Source organism: Lacerta agilis, chromosome 3 (assembly GCF_009819535.1).
Source record: "Lacerta agilis isolate rLacAgi1 chromosome 3, rLacAgi1.pri, whole genome shotgun sequence".
Lineage (NCBI taxonomy): Eukaryota > Metazoa > Chordata > Lepidosauria > Squamata > Lacertidae > Lacerta > Lacerta agilis.
Window position 1 is genome coordinate 26,708,031 of NC_046314.1, and position 22,431 is coordinate 26,730,461.

The 22,431-nt window shown below is 42.0% G+C and overlaps 1 protein-coding gene across 1 annotated transcript; it reads right to left on the bottom strand.

Moving 5' to 3' along the window:
* Positions 1-4,514: 4,514 nt before the first annotated feature.
* YWHAQ (tyrosine 3-monooxygenase/tryptophan 5-monooxygenase activation protein theta) lies at positions 4,515-19,326 on the bottom strand. Its single transcript, XM_033143086.1, has 6 exons — positions 19,118-19,326; positions 17,463-17,851; positions 7,167-7,290; positions 6,859-7,022; positions 5,961-6,056; positions 4,515-5,568 (listed from the first exon to the last, which is right to left on the bottom strand). The coding sequence occupies exons 2-6, from the start codon at positions 17,754-17,756 to the stop codon at positions 5,509-5,511; spliced, it is 738 nt and encodes a 245-aa protein (XP_032998977.1). The 5' UTR covers positions 17,757-17,851; positions 19,118-19,326; the 3' UTR covers positions 4,515-5,508.
* Between the last annotated feature and the right edge of the window lie 3,105 nt (positions 19,327-22,431).

The following is a 22,431-nucleotide window of genomic DNA, read 5'->3' on the forward strand; positions in this document are numbered from 1 at the left end:
CCAGGCCTTGGTTTGGAGACCCCTGCTCTAGTAACTGTGTTTAGGAGTGCAGCTTTAAAGGGGATCTAAAGGGCCTCTCTGAGGTGCTGACTGACTGCACGGTTAGCAAATCTAGTGGTTTTTGTTTTGTCAGCTGTGCTCATTGCACCCCCCCCCCCTTCTGTGAGTCTATTGCTTTTTAATAAATAAATGAAAACATGTATAAATGGACTCATGATAATGCTTTATTTATTGTATGTTCATATACTTAGCCACCTTTGGCATCTTCTTCAAAAGGAAAGGGAGGAATAGAGGAATGCTTTTCTGTGTGTGAAGTATTGCTGTTCCCATTAATAAGACAGGGACTCTAGAGGAAGGTAGTAGACTTATTCAAGAACACTAGGTTAAGTCATGAGTTTGATCCCATGACTGAAAAACAAGATGTTAAGGCAGAGGGCAGTCTGCAAGGAGGTGGTGTAACTTTTTCCATATCCCAAGGACTTTTCAAGTTCCTCCACCATCTAGATGGGTGGGTGGAAAAATGCTTTTGTTATGAAGGTGTAAATCTTCCAACATTTTCTTCATCCAGGCAAATGTAGGATTGGGAGCAAGCATTTAAAGAGATGCCATCCAGTTTTGTCCATGCACAGCCCCTCCCAATGGGTGGATAAATACTGTCCTATTTTAGATTCCCCCCCACCCCCAATGTGGCTAGCAGTGTGGGAAACTAAGATGAGACACACAAGTGATAATACTATTTCCTTCTCCCAATGATCCAAAATTAGCACCTCCTCCTTTTCTACCCATTACTCAATGCCACTGTTCTCATTTCTGCACAGGCAGCCACCCAAGATATTCAGATAAAAGAGCATCCATTACCCATTCCAGACCACGGGTGAGACCTGTAGCAGCATCTATGAAATGTGGAAAGCTGCAGTTGCCACAAGAGCTTTGACACGTTTTTGTTCTGTCACGTTTTTTGTTCCATACGCCTTCTTAAATGAAAAATCATATACACAGGATATTTTTCTTGCACATGTTCCTAAGTTATATTTCCTTCCTCAGCAAGAAAGGCATGAGAGACCTTTTCATGCATATCATGAAGTGTTACTAGGCCAGAATGAATATAAAATGGCAAGTACTTACATATGGTTGGAAGCAAGCAAGCAAAGTTGTTACTATGGGAATAATATAAGGAGTGTGATAAATATATTGGGGATGGGAGTAACCAGGTATGTAGAGGAATAATTTCCTAAGAACTGTGTTCTTTCTGCCCTTTTAATTCTAAATATATAGACAATGCCACAACCTCTCCCACTTCATTATCAACAGAACTCGTAAAAAATAGTACTGAAGCTCTTCCAATTAGTCATCGGCTCTTTCCTGTTGTCAATTATTCTTAGAAGGGTCACTAAGTTATAGCTGTTGATAGAAATGATAATTTTCCAGCCCAATCATAGATACATTTCAGCATTCGGAAGAGCCAGGATTTAGGACTGTTCCTCAAATTCCAGGTTGAACACTTCACCTTGTGAAACTGGTGTAATCCTTTTGAACAGCTATTTGTCTTCATTACTAACAGTGCACTAGATACTCAGCTCTAGTGGTTGCCCTTTCCTTTAAATTATCAGTAGAATGAGCTACCTAGAACACAGGCCTCAAGGTTATTCTATGCTTTGGGTTTTGGCACAGAAACTTGCATTTCCATTGAATCTGTTTTGGTAAAAATCAACAGTGCCACCTGCTGGCTGTCACAGAATGATCAAAGAGGTTCACTTCACTGTTCCTGTTATAAATTGGGAGCTTCTAGAGATGTATACCGTACTTTGATCACCACATAACATTCCTAGCCTTTTCGGCATAACAGCTTCACAACTGCCACAAGTTTACATTCTTGCTGCCATCTAATTTTTTTAAGGATGTGGTGAGGCAGGAGTGAGGGCACTCAACTCCTAAATTAGATTTATAAACTCGAGATTCTAATCACAGGTCATGGTCAAGGTTGCTGCTTGTAGGTTGTCATCCAATTCAGAAGCCGCAGCACAGGGGTAAGCCGCCAAGTGTGGTCTGGTAAGGTCTGGGTTATTAGTCCTGGAGGGGCAAGATTTGGAAAACCTTACACAAGATGGGGAAGTGAAAAACAACCTTTTCTTTGGAAGCAGTTTTGCTTCACCATTAATGACAGCTCAAAGGTATTCAAAGACAGTGGTGATGGAAAATGAGCAAATGACTCATTTGTTTAACTACTGAGAAGATTCCGTGTATACTGTTAACAGGAGCCAACCCCCAAGTACCACCTATTTTATTAAGCAAGCATGTACAGGATCACATCATTATTCCCATTTTCTACAATACATGCCACTTAGTAGTGGAGTATTTACGCCACAAAACTTGACAAAGCTGCCTCATCCCCAAGCTTGTCATAGCCATCATCAATGACACCAAATATGTGGACTCCACCAATATGCTAAACTTCACCTGCTGTTCTACACTGTAGCAGTCACCAAGGTATACACTTAAAAGTGGTGGCACCATTTCCCTGTGTACAGCGGCACACATTAGTGACTCCAGTATACGCTATAGCCATTCGGCCCACTATGGATGTGTGAAGTCACCAATTATAGATTCTCAGTAAGTTTATCATTTCATGCATGTAATTTCTAAACCTTTAACCATTCCCAAGCTCCATTAAATTGTGGCTCTCTTTAGAGCAGCCCTACAATTGTAATCCCTTAACATGGGAACACTTTGTGATTAAAGGTAAAGGGACCCCTGACCATTAGGTCCAGTCATGTCCGACTCTGGGGTTGTGGTGCTCATCTCGCGTTACTGGCCTAGGGAGCTGGTGTACAGCGTACAGTTTCCGGATCATGTGGTCAGATGACTAAGCCGCTTCTGGTGAACCAGAGCAACGCATGGAAACACTGTTTTCCTTTCTGCTAGAGTGGTACCTATTTATCTACTTGCACTTTGACGTGCTTTCAAACTGCTAGGTGGGCAGGAGCTGGGACCGAGCAACGAGAGCTCACCCTGTTGTGGGGATTCAAACAGACAACCTTCTGATCGCCAAGCCCTAGGCTCTGTGGTTTAACCCACAGCACCACCCGTATCCCACGCTTTGTGATTAATCTGCCATTAATCTGCAGAGGGCCTTCTCGGTAGCAGCGCCCTCCCTGTGGAACACCCTCCCTTCAGATGTCAAGATAAAGAACTACATAACTTTTAGAAAATATCTGAAGGCAGCCCTGCATTGGGAAGTTTTTAATGTTTGATGTTGTACCATGTTTTTATATATGTTGTAAGCCACCCAGAGTGGCTGGAGAAACCCAGCCAAATAGGCAGGGTATAAATAATAAAATTATTATTTGTAGCCTGCCTACCAAAGCAAAATTGCTCAACTGGAAGCCTGAGTGAAGCAACTAGACAGAATATGGGAAAGAAAAGGAATGTTGCAAGTATTCCTTTTCTGAAAATACTTGTCTTTAGAATACTGGCACCTGATTGAGATGACAAAGGGTGTTAATAGGAAACAAAAGCTGAACAGAGTTGCAGAGAGGTTTTGGTCCCGAAACAATATATAGGACACAGGATATTTGCCTGTGTAAGTATTGCATGCATTTAGAACCTTTCACAACCTGATCCCACATTAACATGGAGATCACCGCTTCTTACATTGTTCACAATGCAAGCTGTGGTGCTCATATCAGGCTCTGCTTTGAGTACCATCGTCCAGACGTTTAAGAGCAGGCATAGAAAACCAGGGTATTTTCCCTCAATGGAATAAGTTTCCCCCCAGTCCTCCCATTTTACTTTTGAAGGGCAGAAAGGAATATTTGTAGTTTTACCTTTGGCTCACCCAGCTATTTGGTTCAATCCAGTTTTGTTCTTACAGGTTTAAATTATGTATGTTCACCACCTTGAGTGTATTTGCAAGGTGGCTGATTAGCAGTCTTAATAAATAAAATTGAGCAGCCTAGCAGCAAGGAGGTCCAATCAGGTTCGCAGCCAGCATGGCAAAACTATGTGGTACATGGTCCAGCACACCAAATGCAAGTGCATGCGGAACAGTCTTGGGATAAGCATTTTCCCCATGACCTGAGTTCTGCCTGTTTTACGCCACAATATGTTTGACTGTTAAAAGCTACTTTTAGAAATGCTTCCATTTAGGGTCCAGGTGATTGGTCTGATGCTGGAGCATTCCTAAAGCTAATTAAATGTGGCTCTAGGTAGGAGGCCCCTGTCAAAGCAGGTAGTATTTTCAGAATGTTTCAATTTACCTGTATGAATACCTCTTGTAACAGTAGCATTGCAATGCACTATGCATATGTAAGAGAATGCATGCTAGATGTTAAAAACTTTCGTGAATGCAGAACATCATTTCACTTCATGCAATGCATCAGAAGTGCACACACGCCCACAAACACACACATGATGCAAGCATTACAGGTTTGAAAACTGTTCAGTTACAGCATAGTAAAACAGTTTAGATGGGATTTATTCCTAGACGAAGCTGCATGCAAGTGTTACAAAGCAAGTTTAGTGGTTTATAAAATGTAATTTTATTTAATGTTATTTTGTTACATAGGGCATTAACATTTTCACAAGGCTTTTTTGGGACTACAATCAATGATTAGCAACACACAATAGTGGTCCATCTATCTAAGGAACAATCACTGGACGAACTTGACACCTTCATACATGTGCACAAATCTGCATGGAAAAGTTTTATACTCGGACATATGACCTCTTCCCCCCTCCCCCATTCCAGTGTTAAGAAATGACATGCAATTTAGTCTGCCAAAAAGGCACTCCCTGTATTCTGGCAGTAACATGCTGCTTCTAGTACATAATCAAGTGAATACCAGAACTACAAAGGCAGGAGTGTAAGTGAAATTTTATTGGGAGGGGATAGCAGTTGAACAGCAGCAACTGAAGAGTAAGAAGAATCCCTGTATTTAAAACACTCAGTAGCTCCTGCTGTACACACATAGGAAGCCACTCTGCCATGCTTCCCATTTGGCCCAAGACACCCCAGATCCTACAGAAACGAATACACAGTAGCACGGGAAAGTCAAATCACCAAGAAACCCCTGCAGAATAAAAAGGGAATGTGGAGAATTGAACTGTGTTGAACACTCTTTAGTTGCATTAACTACATTTTCATTTCATCGCTGTAATACAAAACAAAAAAAACCCCACCACAGTTGCTTGCAGGAACTGGTTCCGATTTCTTTTTAAATACCAGATAACTTTAGTCCGCTACATAAGTGTTTGGAAGTTACTTATGTTTATATGGAAATTAAGCCAGTATTAATACTTTTCTACAGCAGTAAACGCACACCAGGAAGGCCAGGACAAAACACAAATCAAGGAATGGAGTTTTCCCAAAGCTGCAGTGTGAAAAGACTATAAATTGATTTCCATACACATGGATGGCTTCTCTTTGCTATAGGAAATCCAAGTGGAGCTATAAGGAATGAGACGTGTAAAAAGGTTTCTTGAGAAGGGGAATGACACTCCATATGCAGTTTAGTTTTCTGCACCTTCTGCAGCATCACATTCTTCTCCTGCGCTGTCTGATGTCCATAACTGGAAAGAAGAACAGCCACAATTAGGTATGGTTCACTTGCAACGCCATTCTCAATAGCAGCCTAGCACAAAAGTAAAATCAGTGACCTGCTTCATCTGGTAAACTACAGGAAAAGCAGTAGTTTAACTTGCACCTTAATATATTTCTAATTACATCTGTTAAGTCTATCAAGCCTAGATGTACAATCTCCAATTTAGTAATGAGCAATATTCTTAGAAGCAAGCAGTATTATCAGAAGTGAGATATTCTCAGTTTTACATCCATCACAACCCCAGCTCACAACTCCCTTTCAATAAATGCAGCAGGAGTACTACAACAAAAACCTAGCTGACACTATTTGGGAACCCAAAGTCTAAGCACAATGACTGTAGAAAGACCAGGCACATCTTACTGTGAGGTTGTCTCTAAGCAACTGCATGATGAGAGTGCTGTCTTTGTACGAGTCTTCATTCAGCGTATCAAGTTCTGCAATGGCTTCATCAAAAGCCTAGGAAAGAAATTCAGATTATTCTTATGCTTTAGGCAAAAGAACCCCCCCCCCCAAGTAGATATGTTTTAAAAACAAGCCATCAGATGAGGTATTCCTTTGGAAGTTTAGGCTGTTTCTTTTTTACATAAATTGCTTTGATATAGGCTAAACAAGATTTGATTATCAGCATAGTCATTGTACAAAGCCTATTCTGGAAGACATTTCAGAAGCAAGAGATGTTAGTGAACATTTCCTGCTACAAGTTTAATGTACAGCAATTTAGGTTTTCTGTGGGCTGGTATTTAACTTGGGGTTATGCATCTGTGGTTGTGTTTAAACATTCAACTCTTCAGAGGAGTATACATGGATGCAGGCTTTTTTTTTTTATAACAATAATGCATTAACCTTGATGTGGGGAAATACTGCATTGATGCCACTTCAGATCAAACCTAAATCATGTTCACTCAGCTCATGTTCTACTATGACTAAAGGTGCTTATTTCCCAAAGTGAGCCTAGAAATGAAACCCTTGTGAGACAATTAACATTAGCCTCTCGAAACACAAATGTTTTTAAGACCAGCTATCAATGATCTGCCTGTTCATAGCTTTCACTGTTAAAATTATTCTGCATGCTCAGGTGACAGAATGCCACGAGGAAGTAGAAGCAAGATCATACTAGCAGTCCCCTGAATGAAGAATAGGTAAAGTGAACACACCCATATATACAATTTCAGTATCCAAGAAGATAAGCAGATGTGGTTAAGGAGTCCTGCTCCTTTATTCAAACTAACTTTCCCACACACGCCTAAAGTCAACTTACTGTCTTTGCCAATGTGCAAGCCAGCTCTGGGTTGTTGAGGATCTCATAGTAAAATACGGAAAAGTTAAGCGCTAGGCCTAAACGAATTGGATGTGTGGGTTGCATCTCTTTCTTGCTGATGTCAAATGCCTCCTGATAAGCCGCCTGTGAATTTTCTATTGTTTCTGTTAAGAAAAAGCAAGGCAAAAGGGATGAGACAAACTAGCAGGTTCTTAACATTATCTTCACCCACAACAAGTAACTATTTATTTATAAGACTAGCTATACCTTTACTGAAAAGCAGAGGCTTAAATGAATATGGTACTCACGTTTTCTGTCATCTCCACTTGCAACTTCTGCCAAGTATCGAAAGTAGTCTCCCTTCATCTTCAGATAGAACACCTTGCTCTCTGGGTTAGTTGCATTAGCTATTAAGTACTTGTCCAGCAACTCCTAACAAAAGAGGAGGGGGGAATTTAAAGTAATTTCAATAGTAAGTGAAAGGGAAAGTAATATTCTTTTGCCATAAATACTACCACAGATGTGTGTTCAGACACAATATGCATGATTGCTAAAATACCATTTTGATATATTATGCACTAAGTAGACAAAGACCCTGAGACTGTCTTTCAAGATAGGCAATACAAATGATGGATTGAAGTGTTGTAACCAAAATTAGATTTACTTTTTGGAGTAAAAACTGAGTCAGGTATGAAGCAAACCTTTAGGAATTGTGGACACATGCCCATTACCCCATTCTTTCACTATGAGATACATCACTTTCTGACATAAGAGGCTGCTTACCAAAGAAAAATTCATAATCAACAGCTCGCAAGAAAAACAGGTTGTACAAATAAAGTATAGGAAGTGAGTGTGATTTTTTTTTGGCCAAAGAACTATTCCCAGTTATTTTTCCACTGTTTCCACTTTTAATTCCTTCTCAAAATAAATACTCAAGTGTTGCATTAAAAACTGAAGCAATAGCTTTTTAAAGCACACTAAGTGCTGCACTGAATATAAAAGCTACACCCATCACCTTTGCAGGAAACCACTGCCACCAACACAGCCACAGTTCATTTGATTGTCTTGTACCAGGAGATCTCCCTGTGACAGTTGTCCAAAGTACCGGTAATGATTCCATCCAGACACTCCACAATTACTTTTTAAGTATTTAGCAGCTTCAGCCAATCATCTTATTGCACAAACCATATTCAATATGGTTCAAATAGTTCAATGTTCAAATGGTTTATTTTTCAAATAGAAATTATTGCCTTATTGCCATGCTAGAAAAATTGTGCTGATTTAGTCACAGATCTGTTTAATGAGGGTTTTTTGAATTGGAATGTACAGATTCAATTAACTATTTTTTTGCCAACAATATGCATTTAAATTATAGCTGAAGCATAAACTTTAGCTAAAGCCACCCCTACATAAAGGACCACTATGATATATCACACAGTCGCTCTCCCCCACTTCCCACTAAGCTGCTTTCTATTTCCTCCCAGTGGAGAATAATCTAATTCAGCTGTTTTAGCAGATTTAAAGTCACCTCTGCTTTTGATTAATAAATAGTAAGTTGATGTTTGAAGCCCTGACAAGTCACCCACAGTCCAACTGTATGCACACCATATCCAATGATGAGAAAGAACAGCCAATTGGAACCTTTGGCTATTAGCCTTGTATGTCTACAATATAAAGTCTTAAATAGTCATGCTAAAGTTCTGGTTAACATCCTTCGCATCTACTAAAGTTTGCAAACCTTCTTTGGTATCAGACCTCTGTCACTGGACAGCCAATTTTTAGGCTAATCAGAACTAGACACACCTAGGCAAGTTAAAAGAACTTGAGGTAGAGACATATTTTGAAACTAACTTGAAAGAACACTTATATTTTTCCCCAGCCAGAAGTATGACCAGCAAGCTAGTCCTAGAGTCTAGAGAAAACTTAAATTAGAAGACCTATTTTCCCTACAAGACACCCATGTCAAACATTTGCTAGCAACATGGTATTTTCATACCATGCTTAATTTGCCACTAAGGGAGAAATTCAGTGTTGCACTCTTCTGATCATTCCATCAGCACAAGCATTTCAGCTTACCAGATGGACAATCCTTGCTTCTCTTGCCCCCCACATGCTGTTCTAGGGATGCTCCTGACACACAGAGTTAAATTCAGGGATGCACAAGGGAGGAGAGCAGAAGTCCTTGTACAGGGCTTCTGCTGACAGGACTCATTATTAAATGACTCACACCCTGTGTACAAAATATTTTGATTTTGAATATGTATCAAAGGTTTCAAGGAATCAGACAAAAGCAGGGAATAAACTCTCCCCTCTTAAATGGAACTGCTCTAAAACGTCATTAAGTTCCACTGTTAACTGCCAAGAGGCTAGCTTTATCATGCTACAGCAGAGGGAGAATGGAAGCAGACACTGTTATCAGCTCTGTTGAGACTAGTAACTTTTAGCTCCTCCCCTCCATGAACTGCTTCCATTCCAGCTGGAAGAACAAAGAACTAGGGGGCTTGAGTTTGCTTTCCTCCCTCCCTGTCTCTTCATTTTGTCTCATGCCTTTTAGAAAGTAAGCCTAAGAACAGGTAATGTCTTAGGACTCTTAAGCTGCTCTGAGTTTCTGAACAAAATCAAAAATTCTTTCCAGTAGCACCTTAGAGACCAACTGAGTTTGTTCTTGGTATGAGCTTTCGTGTGCATGCACACTTCTTCAGATACACTGAAACAGAAGTCACCAGATCCTTAAATATAGTGGGGGAGTGGGGAGGGGTATTACTCAGAAGGGTGGTGGGAATGGGTGATAGGCTGATAAGTGTGGAAAACCTGTTGAGGACTCTTAACGGCTGTAATTAGTCTTGCAGGGAAAGGCAAGGGGTGAGATGGCTAAAGATAGCTTTGTTATGTATAATGAGATAAGAATCCAATGTCTTTGTTCAGACCAGGTTTCTCCGTGGTTTTAAGTTTGGTGATTAGTTGTAATTCAGCCACTTCTCTTTCCAGTCTATTTCTGAAATTTCTTTGTATTAAGACAGCTAACCGAGCTGAGTTTCTGAAGTAGAGAGCAATTTTATTTCTCAATACACAGTCATATTTTCCTTTGATGTCTAGATTAAAGTTTTGAAAATATTGTTTGCATTCAATGCCTGCTATTCTATGCAAATATATAGTACCAGTATCATTAAATGCAATCTACTGTTAATAAATCTTCTGTTCTACAGTTCATATATATTAGAATTAAAGACAGACCATATATTTCTTTCAGAATGTATTCTTCACTACTTTATCTGAATGGTTTGACTAAAGAAAGAAAGCACACAGCAAGATGTTGTCGGGTAATAATATAGCATAAACCATTTGTTCAGGCAAAAGAGGAAGGAGTCTCACTCAGTATAGCCTACAGACTACCATTTTAGCCTAGCTGTACCAACATTGACGGGGATTTTTGCAAAGAGGTTAGACCTAAGTTCTACATGCAGAGCTACTATAATTGTTATTTTAGCAATTATAACTTATAGTCAAATGTATGCACTTGCAAACTGACTAATGGTGCCTTTTTGCTAAAGACTGTGCTCCCTGGTTATCACCCCAAGTCACCTAATGAAATGCAGGTGGTTTTTCAACTCATTTTGTTTTTAAATGACAAAGATGCCATTTAAAAGTCAGCACACTGCAATAGACTAAGGGGGTCCGAAATAACACATTTCATAGGAACAAAGGAAACAGCATTATACCAAGTCAGATCATTGGGTCCATCTAGCTCAGTAGCTGACTGACAGCCACCGTTCAGGATTTCAGGCAGAAGTCTTTCCCAACCCAACATGGAGATGCCAAGAATTGAACTTGGGGCCTAACACATACACAGTACTCTGCTACTAAGCTATTGCTCTTCTCTTTAAAAAAGGAATTCTGGGAAATGTAGTTTCCACTCCCTCACAGAGCTAAGAACATAGAACACAGCCTTACACTGAATCAGACCAGGCTCAGTATTGTCTACACTGTCAACAGCTCTCTGGGGTTTCAGACAAGAGTTTCTCCCAGTCCTACTTGGAGACAGGTTAAGAGTTCAGACTGGCCTACACTGTCTAGTAGTCTACTCAGCCCTTCAATCTAAAAGGGAACTGACAACTCAGTCTATACCAAATGTTTGCTCCTGCTTTGGGTGATGGAGGTACATCCACAGAAGAGATACGCTTAGTTATTCCAATTCCATACTTACCCCTCTGATTTATAATCAATGTCTCGTTGCTGTCTAACCAGATGCAACATCTAACACTCTTGTGCGGAAAGTGTGGGTTAAGCAAACATACATGACACAGACAGGTAACAAGGACTAAATGTTAGCAGGAGATGGTAAAGACAGCTAGTCTGGAAAATGCCAAATGTTAACCTCAAGTACAGTAAGCCTATAGTAGGAATTAATAGCTAGGGTCAACACTTTTCTGCATGTAAAATCAACAAGTCAATTTTATGGACTATGGTTTATTGTAATTTACTTCCTAATCTAATCTACTCCTCACTTTCTCTTTGAATCTTCAAGTAGCAAAGTTTGTTTCAGCTGAAGCATGTGGCAACTCAAGAATGGCCCTATTCTACAGTGGCTCTCTGTTGCAAAAATGTTTCTCTATAAGCATACCTTTTCAGTTGATTAACATTCTATGGCCTTTTAAATGTCTTTGTTGAGGGGCTTGCTATTGGTTTGTTTTTGTTTTATTATGTATTTTGTGCTTTCATTTTCTATTTTTATGTTGTGAACTGCCCTGTGATCTGATAAATGATATACAAATTGAATAAAAATAAAATACTAATACTGTACTATGAGAGGTGTGCATAGTCAACTCCCTTCTCTACTGTAAACTAGAATATACTAAATTAGTACCATCGCATATTTAAATGCTCCAAAAACACATGACATGAATCATCCCTGTGAGAAATTCTCAAGCCCCTGATGAATCAGATTGCAAAGATGAATCAGATTGCGAAACTGAACCAACCTCAAACATTAAGTGCTCCAGCAGTAGAGATATGAAGCTGAATCTCAAATACTCTCACCTGAAAAGAAGTCCATTTCAATGGAACTTGTTTCCAAGCAAATATGCTTAGGAACACACCTTAAGTTTAACTAATCAGGGTCACATGTGTACTCTTAACACAACTTAATATTCTGCACTTGGCCAGCTGTCTAAGCAAGGAACAAGATCACTTGTTATGATGGCAGGTGTGGGATTTATGAAGTAATTTCTACGGTACCTGAAATTTCAGCAATCATAGCTTAAACATATATTCAGCCATAAGAACTAGAAACTACTTTCAAACAAAAGTAGTTTCTCAAGAAGTCAAATTCTGCACCTGTTACTGAATTCTGTGGCATTTTTGGCTCACCTGTGGATCCGATACACACACAATCCTACTGCCATACTATATATTTCAAAGTTGTTAATACAATTATATTTCAAGTGAATTTTGAAGTATTTTTTTTTAATTCACAATTCAATTACTTACTGCTACTCCCAACTTGTTGGATACTTCTGACCTCAGCATGTCTACATGCAACCCTATATAATAATTATCATGTTGAAAGATATTGTGAGATGTTTTAATGCTTTCACTGTATGGTTTCCACCTTCTTAATGTTGTAAACCACTTTGCTATGTTTTGTGATGTAGCAGTGTTTAAATACATCTTTTATGCGTTTGTTTAATGAACTAATTGGTCCCCACTACAGAAATCCCCAAAAAACACTTTGGAGAGGTTGGAGAAGCAATAATATTGTGTTGCACTTTAATTCAGCTATGCAGAATGCTTTTGGCATTCAGAATTGTACTCCGGTTCTTAGCACTAAGCTTCTTTATTTGAAAAGCATTAGAAAGTCAGTGGACTACAACTGGATGGTTTAAGTAAAAAACAAGTACTGAAGTATGTTACATTCTTGCATTCAGTCTCAGTGGTAACCTATCCAGTGGTTGACAGTCTTCTCTGTTACCAGGGGGTGATTTGTGCCTTCTACTAACACATGCAAATTGATCATTTCCTAATTACTGAACTGTAACATCAAGCTCTAACTAGGACACTAATACAGTTAAAAAAAAAAAAAAGATATCCAACCTATCAATAATGGCCATGGTCTTAAGGAGCACATGCAGTGTTCTGCTCATGTACCAAGGCTTACCCCTCCAAATTGCTGTTGAAGGTCACAAGTCAAAACTAATTTTATTTAGTAAAATCAGCAAGGCATTCTCTCCCTTTTCCACCAATCACAAAATGATTAGCATAAGGCTGTTTAAATCTGTCATAGCATTTCAGTTCATTACAATACTAGTGTAAATCAAAATTCCTTTCCTAATCAGTACCTCTATGTGCACACTGCATAGATTTATTTTTAAACTATTTTTAACCGACTCCAACAATACATGAGTAGCAATGGCCCAATACTGATCCCTAGTTTTAAGCCGTTTCTACCTGCTATACTTGTCTGTTTTATTACATTAAACTGTATTTCTGCATGCTTCCAATTGTTGCATATCACCTAGAGAATTCATGCTATGAGATGAACATACACAAATATTAAATTGGTTTATTCAGTCATCATTTATTCTGTCATTTTATATTGTTGTATAACATCATAAGGACTGTGAAAAGGTGAGATATTGAAGGTTTCTTCATGAAGTAACCATATTAAAAATTAAAAAGCACTGGTATATTTAAGCCCTTGCTGATTCTCAGAAATACAATTTATCAGTGTTCAGTTTTAACCAACAGGCCTGGGGACATCCTTTTATTCCATAAACATCCTAATTCAATTAAAATAACTGTTACTACATTAGTATCTGACATCTGAAAATGGTACAGTGGTACCTCGCTAGACGAATGCCTCGCTAGACGAAAGGCATTCGCTAGCGAAAGGCTGTCTCGCAAGACAAATTTTCCTATGGGCTTGCCTCGCAAGACGAAAAATTTCCGCGATTCCCCCCCCCCCCGTCAAACCGCTCTTCCCCCGTTGGTGCTTCGCAAGACAAAATTTTCGCTAGACAGCACTCACAGAACGAATTAATTTCGTCTTGCAAGGCACCACTGTACATAGATATTAGGCATTCCTGCTTGTTGAATGCACTGTGGAACCTGGCTTAAAAAGCTTATGATATTCAAGTACAGTGGTACCTCCAGTTACGAACTTAATTCGTTCCGGAGGTCCATTCTTAACCTGAAACCGTTCTTAACACGAGGCGTACTTTCGCTAATGGGGCCTCCCGCTGCTGCACGACTTCCGCTTGCATCCCAGGGCAAAGTTCGCAACAAGGAGCATCTACTTCCGGGTTAGCGGAGCTTGTTACCCGAAGCATTCGTAAGGAGGACGGTACATAACCCGAGGTTCCACTGTACCCAGATTTTATGTAAAACAAGATAGAAGAATCCAAGCCATTCACAAGCGCGGCTACCCATTTCAGCATTGCTCATGTGAATGGAAGTCGACAGCATTTTGTTCTGCAAAATATGTGAACTCAATTCTCCCACCATAAAGACTGTGTTTGGAATCTCTGGTTTTCTGGTAGAATGTCAAAATGTTTTGCTATTGACATTTCAGCACAGAACTTGGAAGATTAGCAAAACTATTGAATAGATATGATCAACAAAATGTGATTGTTAAATATGAAATATAAAGCAGACCATTTTAAGCTGAACAGATTTCACCTATGGGCATGCTCAATTCTCTCACAATAATCACTTAAAAGTGCCCAACCTTGGATGGAATGAATTCCCTTAGTTACCAAGACATAGTATCTGCTTAACTTTGTAAAATCCACCTAGTTGAAATATGAAGCAGCTGTCTGCTTTCCTTTTCCTGTCTACTCTTTAACAGACCATTTCTACTTACCTGCCTAAATTCCACAGTACATGCCTAACTAAGGACTGCAGTCTGCAGCTACTAGTCAAAATATAGGGGCATATACATAGTACTTTCCTATCATCATGCCTGCTTGGAAAAATGTTTTAAGATCAGTTTGCCGCAAGCAGCCTTATCCAAAAGCTCAGAGAGAAAACGTGCACGTGAACAGAACTCCCAGGAAAGATGTCCTTGCACTAAACTTTAGTTTTCAGAACATGAACATTGTTTTTGGGGCAGGGGCAAATAACCTTTTTCAGCAAAAGGGTCACATTTCCTCATAGGGAAGCTTCTAAGGGCCACAAGTCAGGGGTGGGTGGGGCCACTTTGTACAGTACGCTACACACCAGTCAGTTAAAGTTTTAAACAGACATACACCTCTCCCCAGCCTCCATCAAGACAAGCAAGACATTATTAATTCAATGACACACTCCAGCCAGAGAAAAGTACTCAAGGAAGAGACAGAGAAAGAGTGATGGGTGTGGCCTGGGCCAAGGGGCGGGGGCTCCTGCAGCCAAATACGAGTCCTGGAGTGCCACATTCAGGCCTGGGGCCTTAAGTTCCCCAGCACCTCATGGTGCTCAAAGGACCAACCAATCATGTCCAGTAACAAAATGCAACTGTGCCTACGAACACCTGTGTAATTAGTTTTAACACAGCATTTAGTGGGCATGAGTCACCCCAACTGCTTAAAGTGTGTTCAGTTTTTCACTAGGAAAAGTCCTTTGCTTCCACTATGCTGATTGGACGATGACTTAGCATGCTTTCTACATACCTCTGGGTAAACATATATACATTTTTATGAATCTAGCAACAACTATACATATTGTTAGCAAACTGAAGGCAGTATTAAACTTATTTGTGAAGGTCCCTAAACATGACTAAGCATTTAATGAACTGTTACCCAACAACAAATAAATATTGAAACACAATCTGTTCTATTATAATCAGTTTCACTCTTCAATTCTAAGATGTGTAACAAATGACTACTTACTGATTTTTATTGTGTTTTCCAAGTATCAGCCAGTCTGTCAAAATTTATTTGTTACGTATCATTAGTTTATACAGCTTTCCAACAGTTCACTGCTCAAGAGAAGTTTAGAGTAGAGCTAGACCTTGGGCCAACAAAATTTAGAATACTTCCTGCACTACTACATATTTAGGAAAATATTGACAATTCAATTATAACAATTTTATATGGAATAGGATGCACAGGGTTCAAAAGGAAATACCAATATAAAAGTCTACATTTGTAGCAAACTAATTGTGTTAAAAATAACCAAAAATAGTGGGGTGGTCTTTGTTTTTTTTAAAAAAAGATTAGAATCATTCCGTAACTTTACCCCATCCCAAATAGCCATATATTCGACCAGAAAGTTCAAGCTTGAAATCAAAAGGCATTTCTGTACTGCTGGTATGCAATAGAGATGACTAAGGACAGTGGCTAGGATCCAAAGAGCTACTTTAGACACACCCAAGGGCTTGGACTTGCCTAATGAGATTTTTTACTTTTCATTGAACAGACCCTCATTTTTAAACTCCCCATAACTTCAAAAGTGCTTTGCTACATAGCATACAATGCTGTCCTTTATTTTACAGACTCAAAAAGGCCCCCCCTTGGTGCAAGGAATTGAGTGTCAGAAGCAAACATGTACAATGTTTCCTACAAAAATAAATATGCACTAGGAGTTGAGATGGTGCCCTAAGGATCAGAGAAACACTTTTTTGCAGACAGAAACAAAGCACCAGAGGAATTTGTTCTTCACTGGTTGCCAACCTCCTTAACCCAAATCCAAATTTGGGTGGCATAATGGAAAATGGAGAAAAGCGTCAAACGAATTCTAATTATCCTAGCCTACCTGCAGATATAGATATAAAAATTTCTTTAAATAAATGTAACAAATGACTACAGATTTGTAACAACAAAAAGATGAGTTTAGAGAAAGCAAGTATTACTATTACAATTATCAGCAACACAGAAGACTCTGGTGGGTCAATTAAAAACAGTACTCTAGCTTTGGCATATCAACTTACCATGATATGTTAAAAACAAAATAGCTACTTAAAGAATCCAAGGCCAAATATGAATGCCTACAGAGTATTGCCTGCTGCTTTGGACATACAGTATTTATGAAACAGACAACCTGTGTTTTCTTCTTCATAACCTCGTGCTAGCTCTCCATCACTTGCAGTAGGAAATATGAAACTATTGCCAGAACCCATAGAAGTAAGAAACAGGCAAGAGCAATGCAAGTGAAACTATTAGAAGCAGAAATTTATTCCAGCTATCTTCCCTGAATATACTCTACTCAATGAATTTAGGATTTAGCATATACTAGCTTCTATTTTTCAATGAACAAAGCAATAGATATGACCCCAGGGGAACCTATATGTAGTTTTTTCAGTCTATTTAGTTAATCAAATACAGACTTTTTAATACAAGGCATTATGAGATTGCATTGCTACTGATTACAGATAAAACAGCTTCTACAGTTCAATCCTCATTCCAAGTAAGTGGAAACCCACTTTTGCAGTAAATTCACTTTAGCCAACATTTGTTTACCTACATTCACTGTTCCTGGCAAGGTAAGGCAAAATATTATATTTAAATTCAGCATCTTACATTTTAAATCTACATCTCACATAATGCAATTCATCCCACTCCTAGGCCTCAGGCCTTACTTAACTCAGTAAGTTAGCTATAAATAGTAAGGTGAAGTATGCTTAACAAACTCACCAGAACTGTAGTGCAGATGGACTTAAGTTCAGACTCCACTTTCTCTCGGTAGTCCTTAACAAGCTGCATCTTCTTGTCATTTCCGTCGGTTTTCTGCTCAATGCTAGAGATCACTCGCCAAGCAGAGCGTCTTCCCCCAACCACATTCTTGTACGCCACAGAGAGAAGATTGCGTTCTTCATTGGATAATTCAGCACCTTGCTCTGTCACTGCCTTCATGCAGGTAGCCATATCATCATAACGCTCTGCCTGCTCAGCCAGCTTGGCTTTCTGAATCATCTCGGTCTTTTCCATGTTGGCCAGCAATGGTATAAGCAGCAAGGCAACTGATTAGGGGGGGGGACAGGAACAGCAGGGCCTTTCACAAAGTCAGAAGGCACCTCGAAAACCTGGAACAGCAAGAGACGAATATTCTGAAACCTGTACCCCTAAGGAATAGAGAGTTACAAGCCATGCAAAAAGCTCCTATAGATTTAGGAAATCCAAACCACAAGAGACTGAGTGACTTAAACAAAGGCCATTGAGAAACAGTCACTAAAAGCCTCAACCCAAACTAAGCTGACAAAAAGATGTACCATTCCCAAAACATTTCTGTCAACCAGGGAACACTAACAGGGCCTGTCAAGATAATGAAGCAGCACTCATGTCCAGAACTGGTGATTAGGCCCTCCCTACCTAAAAGATTTCCAGCACCTTGTGGACAGGAGACGCCAGGCCTTTGGAAATGGCGGTCAAGAATTGTGTTGCATACAGATCCAAGGTGTGTGATGCTGGAGTTGGGCACTAGAGACTGTTTTTTTGTTTTGTTTTTAAAAAGGCCCAGAGACACACACAAAAAAAATCCTGTTAAGGGGGGGGGGGGAATCCAAACGTTACGTCCAAAACCACCCACCCACAAACCCAATGCAGTGTTTGTAAGAAAGCAGGCTAAGAAGAGGAGAATGGAAGTGGCGCCTTAGGTGACCTACAACCTGGAATTGTGAATGGCGGGTAAGGAGAGGAGAAAAAAAGAGCAGAGAGAGAGAAAAAGCACAAGTGGCAGGGAGAGAAGAAAGATGGAAGAGAAGAAAGAGAGAGTGTGCAGAGGCGGAGAAGCCCAGGGCGATCCTCTCACTTGGCGTTGGAGGACGATGTGCAAAAAAAAGGAAGGAGAAAGGAGTGTCGAACCTTGGGGAGGGGGAGCTAAAGGGCGCCCCATTTTCCTAAATAAAAAGGTGATGTGGTTGGGGGGGGGGCAAGCGAGAGAGCGACAGATTCCCCCCCTTTCCCCCTCCCACGGAGGCAAAGGAAAAAGGCGGCGGCGGCGGCTCCGCACTGCCTTTGTCCCCGCAGGCGGAGGAGGGACCGAGTGAGGCGCGGGTGGCAGCCACCCAGCCTCGCCTGCCCTGCCCTCAGCCGCGCTCCCGCCCGTCTCCTTTCCCGCCGCCCCTCAGGAAATGCCGGGGTTGGCTCTGCAGGGCCGGTACGAAATGGCGGAGGCGAGCGCCTCCCCGGCGGCGACGGAGGGGACGACGACTCCGGGAGCTCCGCGCCGCCTCCACAAAATGGACGACGCGGCAGGGATTAGGCAAGGGAAGGCGCAGCCAGGGAGGGAGGGAGAGGAGAAGCGGGAAGCGCGCCTCGCCTCGCCGCGAAGGCCGCCGTCGCCCTCTCACCTGGGTCCGCTGAGGCGCTAGGCCGGGCCGGCGGGCGCCTGCTGGGTCGACTGCGCTCGCTCCGCTCCGGGGCTGGATCAAGAAGGTGGGGAGGAGGAGGAGGAAGAGGAGGAGGAGAGGAGGGAGGGGGGAGAGAGAAAGAGCGAGAGAAAACCGCTCCCGTCTCCAGCCACAGAACCAGCGCTGCTGCTGCTGCTGCCGCCGTCGCTGCTGCTGCTGCTAAAAGGGCGTTGGCACAAAGCGAACCTCTCCCGCTACTAGGCCCGCGCTCGCCGCGGCTCAGCCTATCGGCGCGCGCTGCCCGAGCCCGTGCCCCGCCCCCGAGCACGGCGCGGCCAATCGCCCTCCTGCGCGCCGCCGCGAAGGTGAGCAGAAAAGTCGCGGACTGCTGGGAGGGAGGGGGGAGGGGGAGGGCGCGCAAGTTCGGTTGGCCCGTGCGCTGCTGCTGCTTCTGCAGCTGGGGCCACGGGGTTTCCTCCAATTAGGTCCAGGGTGGACTGACGTCACTGTCGCCATGGCGATGCTGCTACAAGGCCTCCCCACCGCCACCTCTCCTCTCCTTTCCTTCCACGCCCTTTCTCCTCCTCTCCCTTTTCTCTCTCGCGCGCGTTCTTCTCTCCTTCCCTGGGCTGGGCGAGGCACGAGACGGTGCGGAAGCGAGGCGAAGGCGTCTCGTGCTGTTGCGGCCAATGCAGGGAGGGAAAGAGTGGCGGGAAAGGGGAGAGCAAAGCTGCGGGTTTCTGGTCCTGCTGCAATTGCAGGAAAGAAGAAGAAGAAGAAGAAGAGTTTGGATTTGATATCCCGCTTTATCACTACCCAAAGGAGTCTCAAAGCGGCTAACATTCTCCTTTTCCCTTCCTCCCCCACAACAAACACCCTGTGAGGTGAGTGAGGCTGAGAGACTTCAGAGAAGCGTGACTAGCCCAAGGTCACCCAGCAGCTGCATGCGGAGGAGCGGGGACGCGAACCCGGTTCCCCAGATACGAGTCTACCGCTCTTAACCACTACACCACACTGGAAAGGAAAGGTTGGGGTATCATGGGTGCGAGCCTGTGAGATAAGGGTTGCAGACAGAGGCGTTTTGGTGGTGCAGAGCTGGACGTGCTACTGGTGCGCTGACCACCAACCCCTTTTTCCAGGACCGGTGCTGCCATGCTGCAAACGTCCGACAGCGATGGCAATTGTAAAATTAAAGGATGCTGTTGGAGGAGGATGCTTGCTAGCACACAGAAAGCCCCGCTTAGGCCTCTGCTTGGACCTCTGCTTCTCCTTCCTGCAATCAGGTTGGGAGGTTCCACACAGCAAGCTGAACTATCCTAACCACGTGGAAGGGACTGTCAACCCCAGAGCAAAATTATCCATGGCGATTTCTTTGTAAAAAAATCGGCACTTGAAGATGCTCCTTCAAAAGCAACCTGTCAGGCAATGCACTTGCCCATGAGAAGATCCATAGCTCATGGGTGGAGCATGCGCCTTGCATGCAAGTGGTTCCAGGCAAGAAGTGCCCTGCAGGATCAGGCCAATGGCCCATCTAGTCCAGCATCCTGTTCTCATACTCATAGCACCCAACCAGGTGCCTGCGGGGAAACTCACAAGCAGGACCTTGAGTGCAAGAGCATTCTCCCCTATGTAAGATTCCAGCTGCTGGTATTGAGAAGGATCCTGCCTCAAAAAAATGGGGCTAGGACATAGCTATCATAGCTAGTAGCCATTGATAGGTATGGTTGGGAGAGACCCCTGTCTGATACCCTGGAGGGCCATCACCAGTCATTGTAGACCATGGGTAGGGTCACAGACCTAATTAGGCCTGCCAGGCCATTTCAGCCAAGCCACCACAAGACATCAGGTGTGGTGCAGGTAAAAGCCTGGCTGAGCCAAAGGAGGTCTTTGCAGGAAGCAATGGTTGGCAGAGCCAACAAAGTCCTGTGAAAAGAGCTGGGCAAGATAAGACTTTAAATGGGGCTTCTGAGGAACCCTGTGAGCAAAAAAAATCTTACATAATTGTGACTTCAGGTGGGTGGCTCCGCCCATCTGTCAAACTTGGCAATGCAGTGCAACTTCTAAAACGGGTCAGCAACCTTTTCCAGCCGTGGGCCGGTCCACCGTCCCTCATACCATGTGGTGGGTCAGACTATATTTTTTTGGGGGGGGGGGGAATGAACGAATTCCTATGCCCCACAAATAATCCAGAGATGCATTTTAAATAAAAGGGCACTTTCTACTCATGTAAAAACACTGATTCCCGGACTTTCCGCGGGCCGGATTGAGAAGGCGATTGGGCTGCATCCGGCCCATGGGCCTTAGGTTGCCTACTCCTGTTCTAAAAAGTCCAAAACTAGATGTAAGCAATTTTTGTCCCATTGATTTAGTGAAGGGGAGTATTTTAAAGCGCTCCCCCCCAACAATCTCTCGCCATGAGTGACCACAACAGAACAGATAATAATGGTGTAACTCAGCATCCAGTTACAGTACAGCAAGATGACAGGGCACACAGCATCAAACTATATCCCTCTGTGACAAAGAAGCAGAATAGATTCTCAAAGATGCTTGGGTTTATTAAAATATTTTGGAACTACTGCTGCTTTGGGGGGCAATCAGAGTAAATAAGCTTATTGGCTGCAGTGTAGGTCATTCCTGAATCCAGGGCATTTTTAAATGGAAACTGACTGTTAGTGCTTTCCTTTCCTAATAGTGCCCCAGTAAATGGTGTGTTTCTTGGGCTGTGTACACACTGTAACTTGAAAGCTCATCAAAAGCACATTCTTTCCCTCAAATAATTCTGGGCACTGTAGTTTACCCCCTATAGAGTTACAATTGCCAGCAACACTTAACAAACTACAGTGCCCAGAATTCTTTGAGGTGTGTGGTGGTGTGTGTGTGCTTCAACTGTTCTTTAAAGTTACAGTATGTACACAGCCTTGGTCTGGGAAACACTCAACAGTAAGGAGTTAATTCTAGCACTGAACTTGGTATTGTAAAAAAGGGGGAGCAGATTATATATGGGTGGTGTTTTGAAGTTTTTTTTGGCCAGCTGTTCATTCACAATCAACAAATGTCCTTGGGAGTCACTGTATTATATATAGATTGCTTAAAATAGAAAATATTAGGCATTTTGCCACATTTCAAAAAGAAACTCTTAACTGCTTAAGTGTTTAACTATTAAACTTTGACAGAGAGGAAGCCTTTTGTACCAAGAAGATTGCTTTATTTAGTCCCATGAAGTCCCATGCTAATACAGCTCATAATTGTTTTCCATGGGGAAATATTGGCAGCATTTCAAAATAGTATCCGGGTATGAAAATTCAGCAGACTCA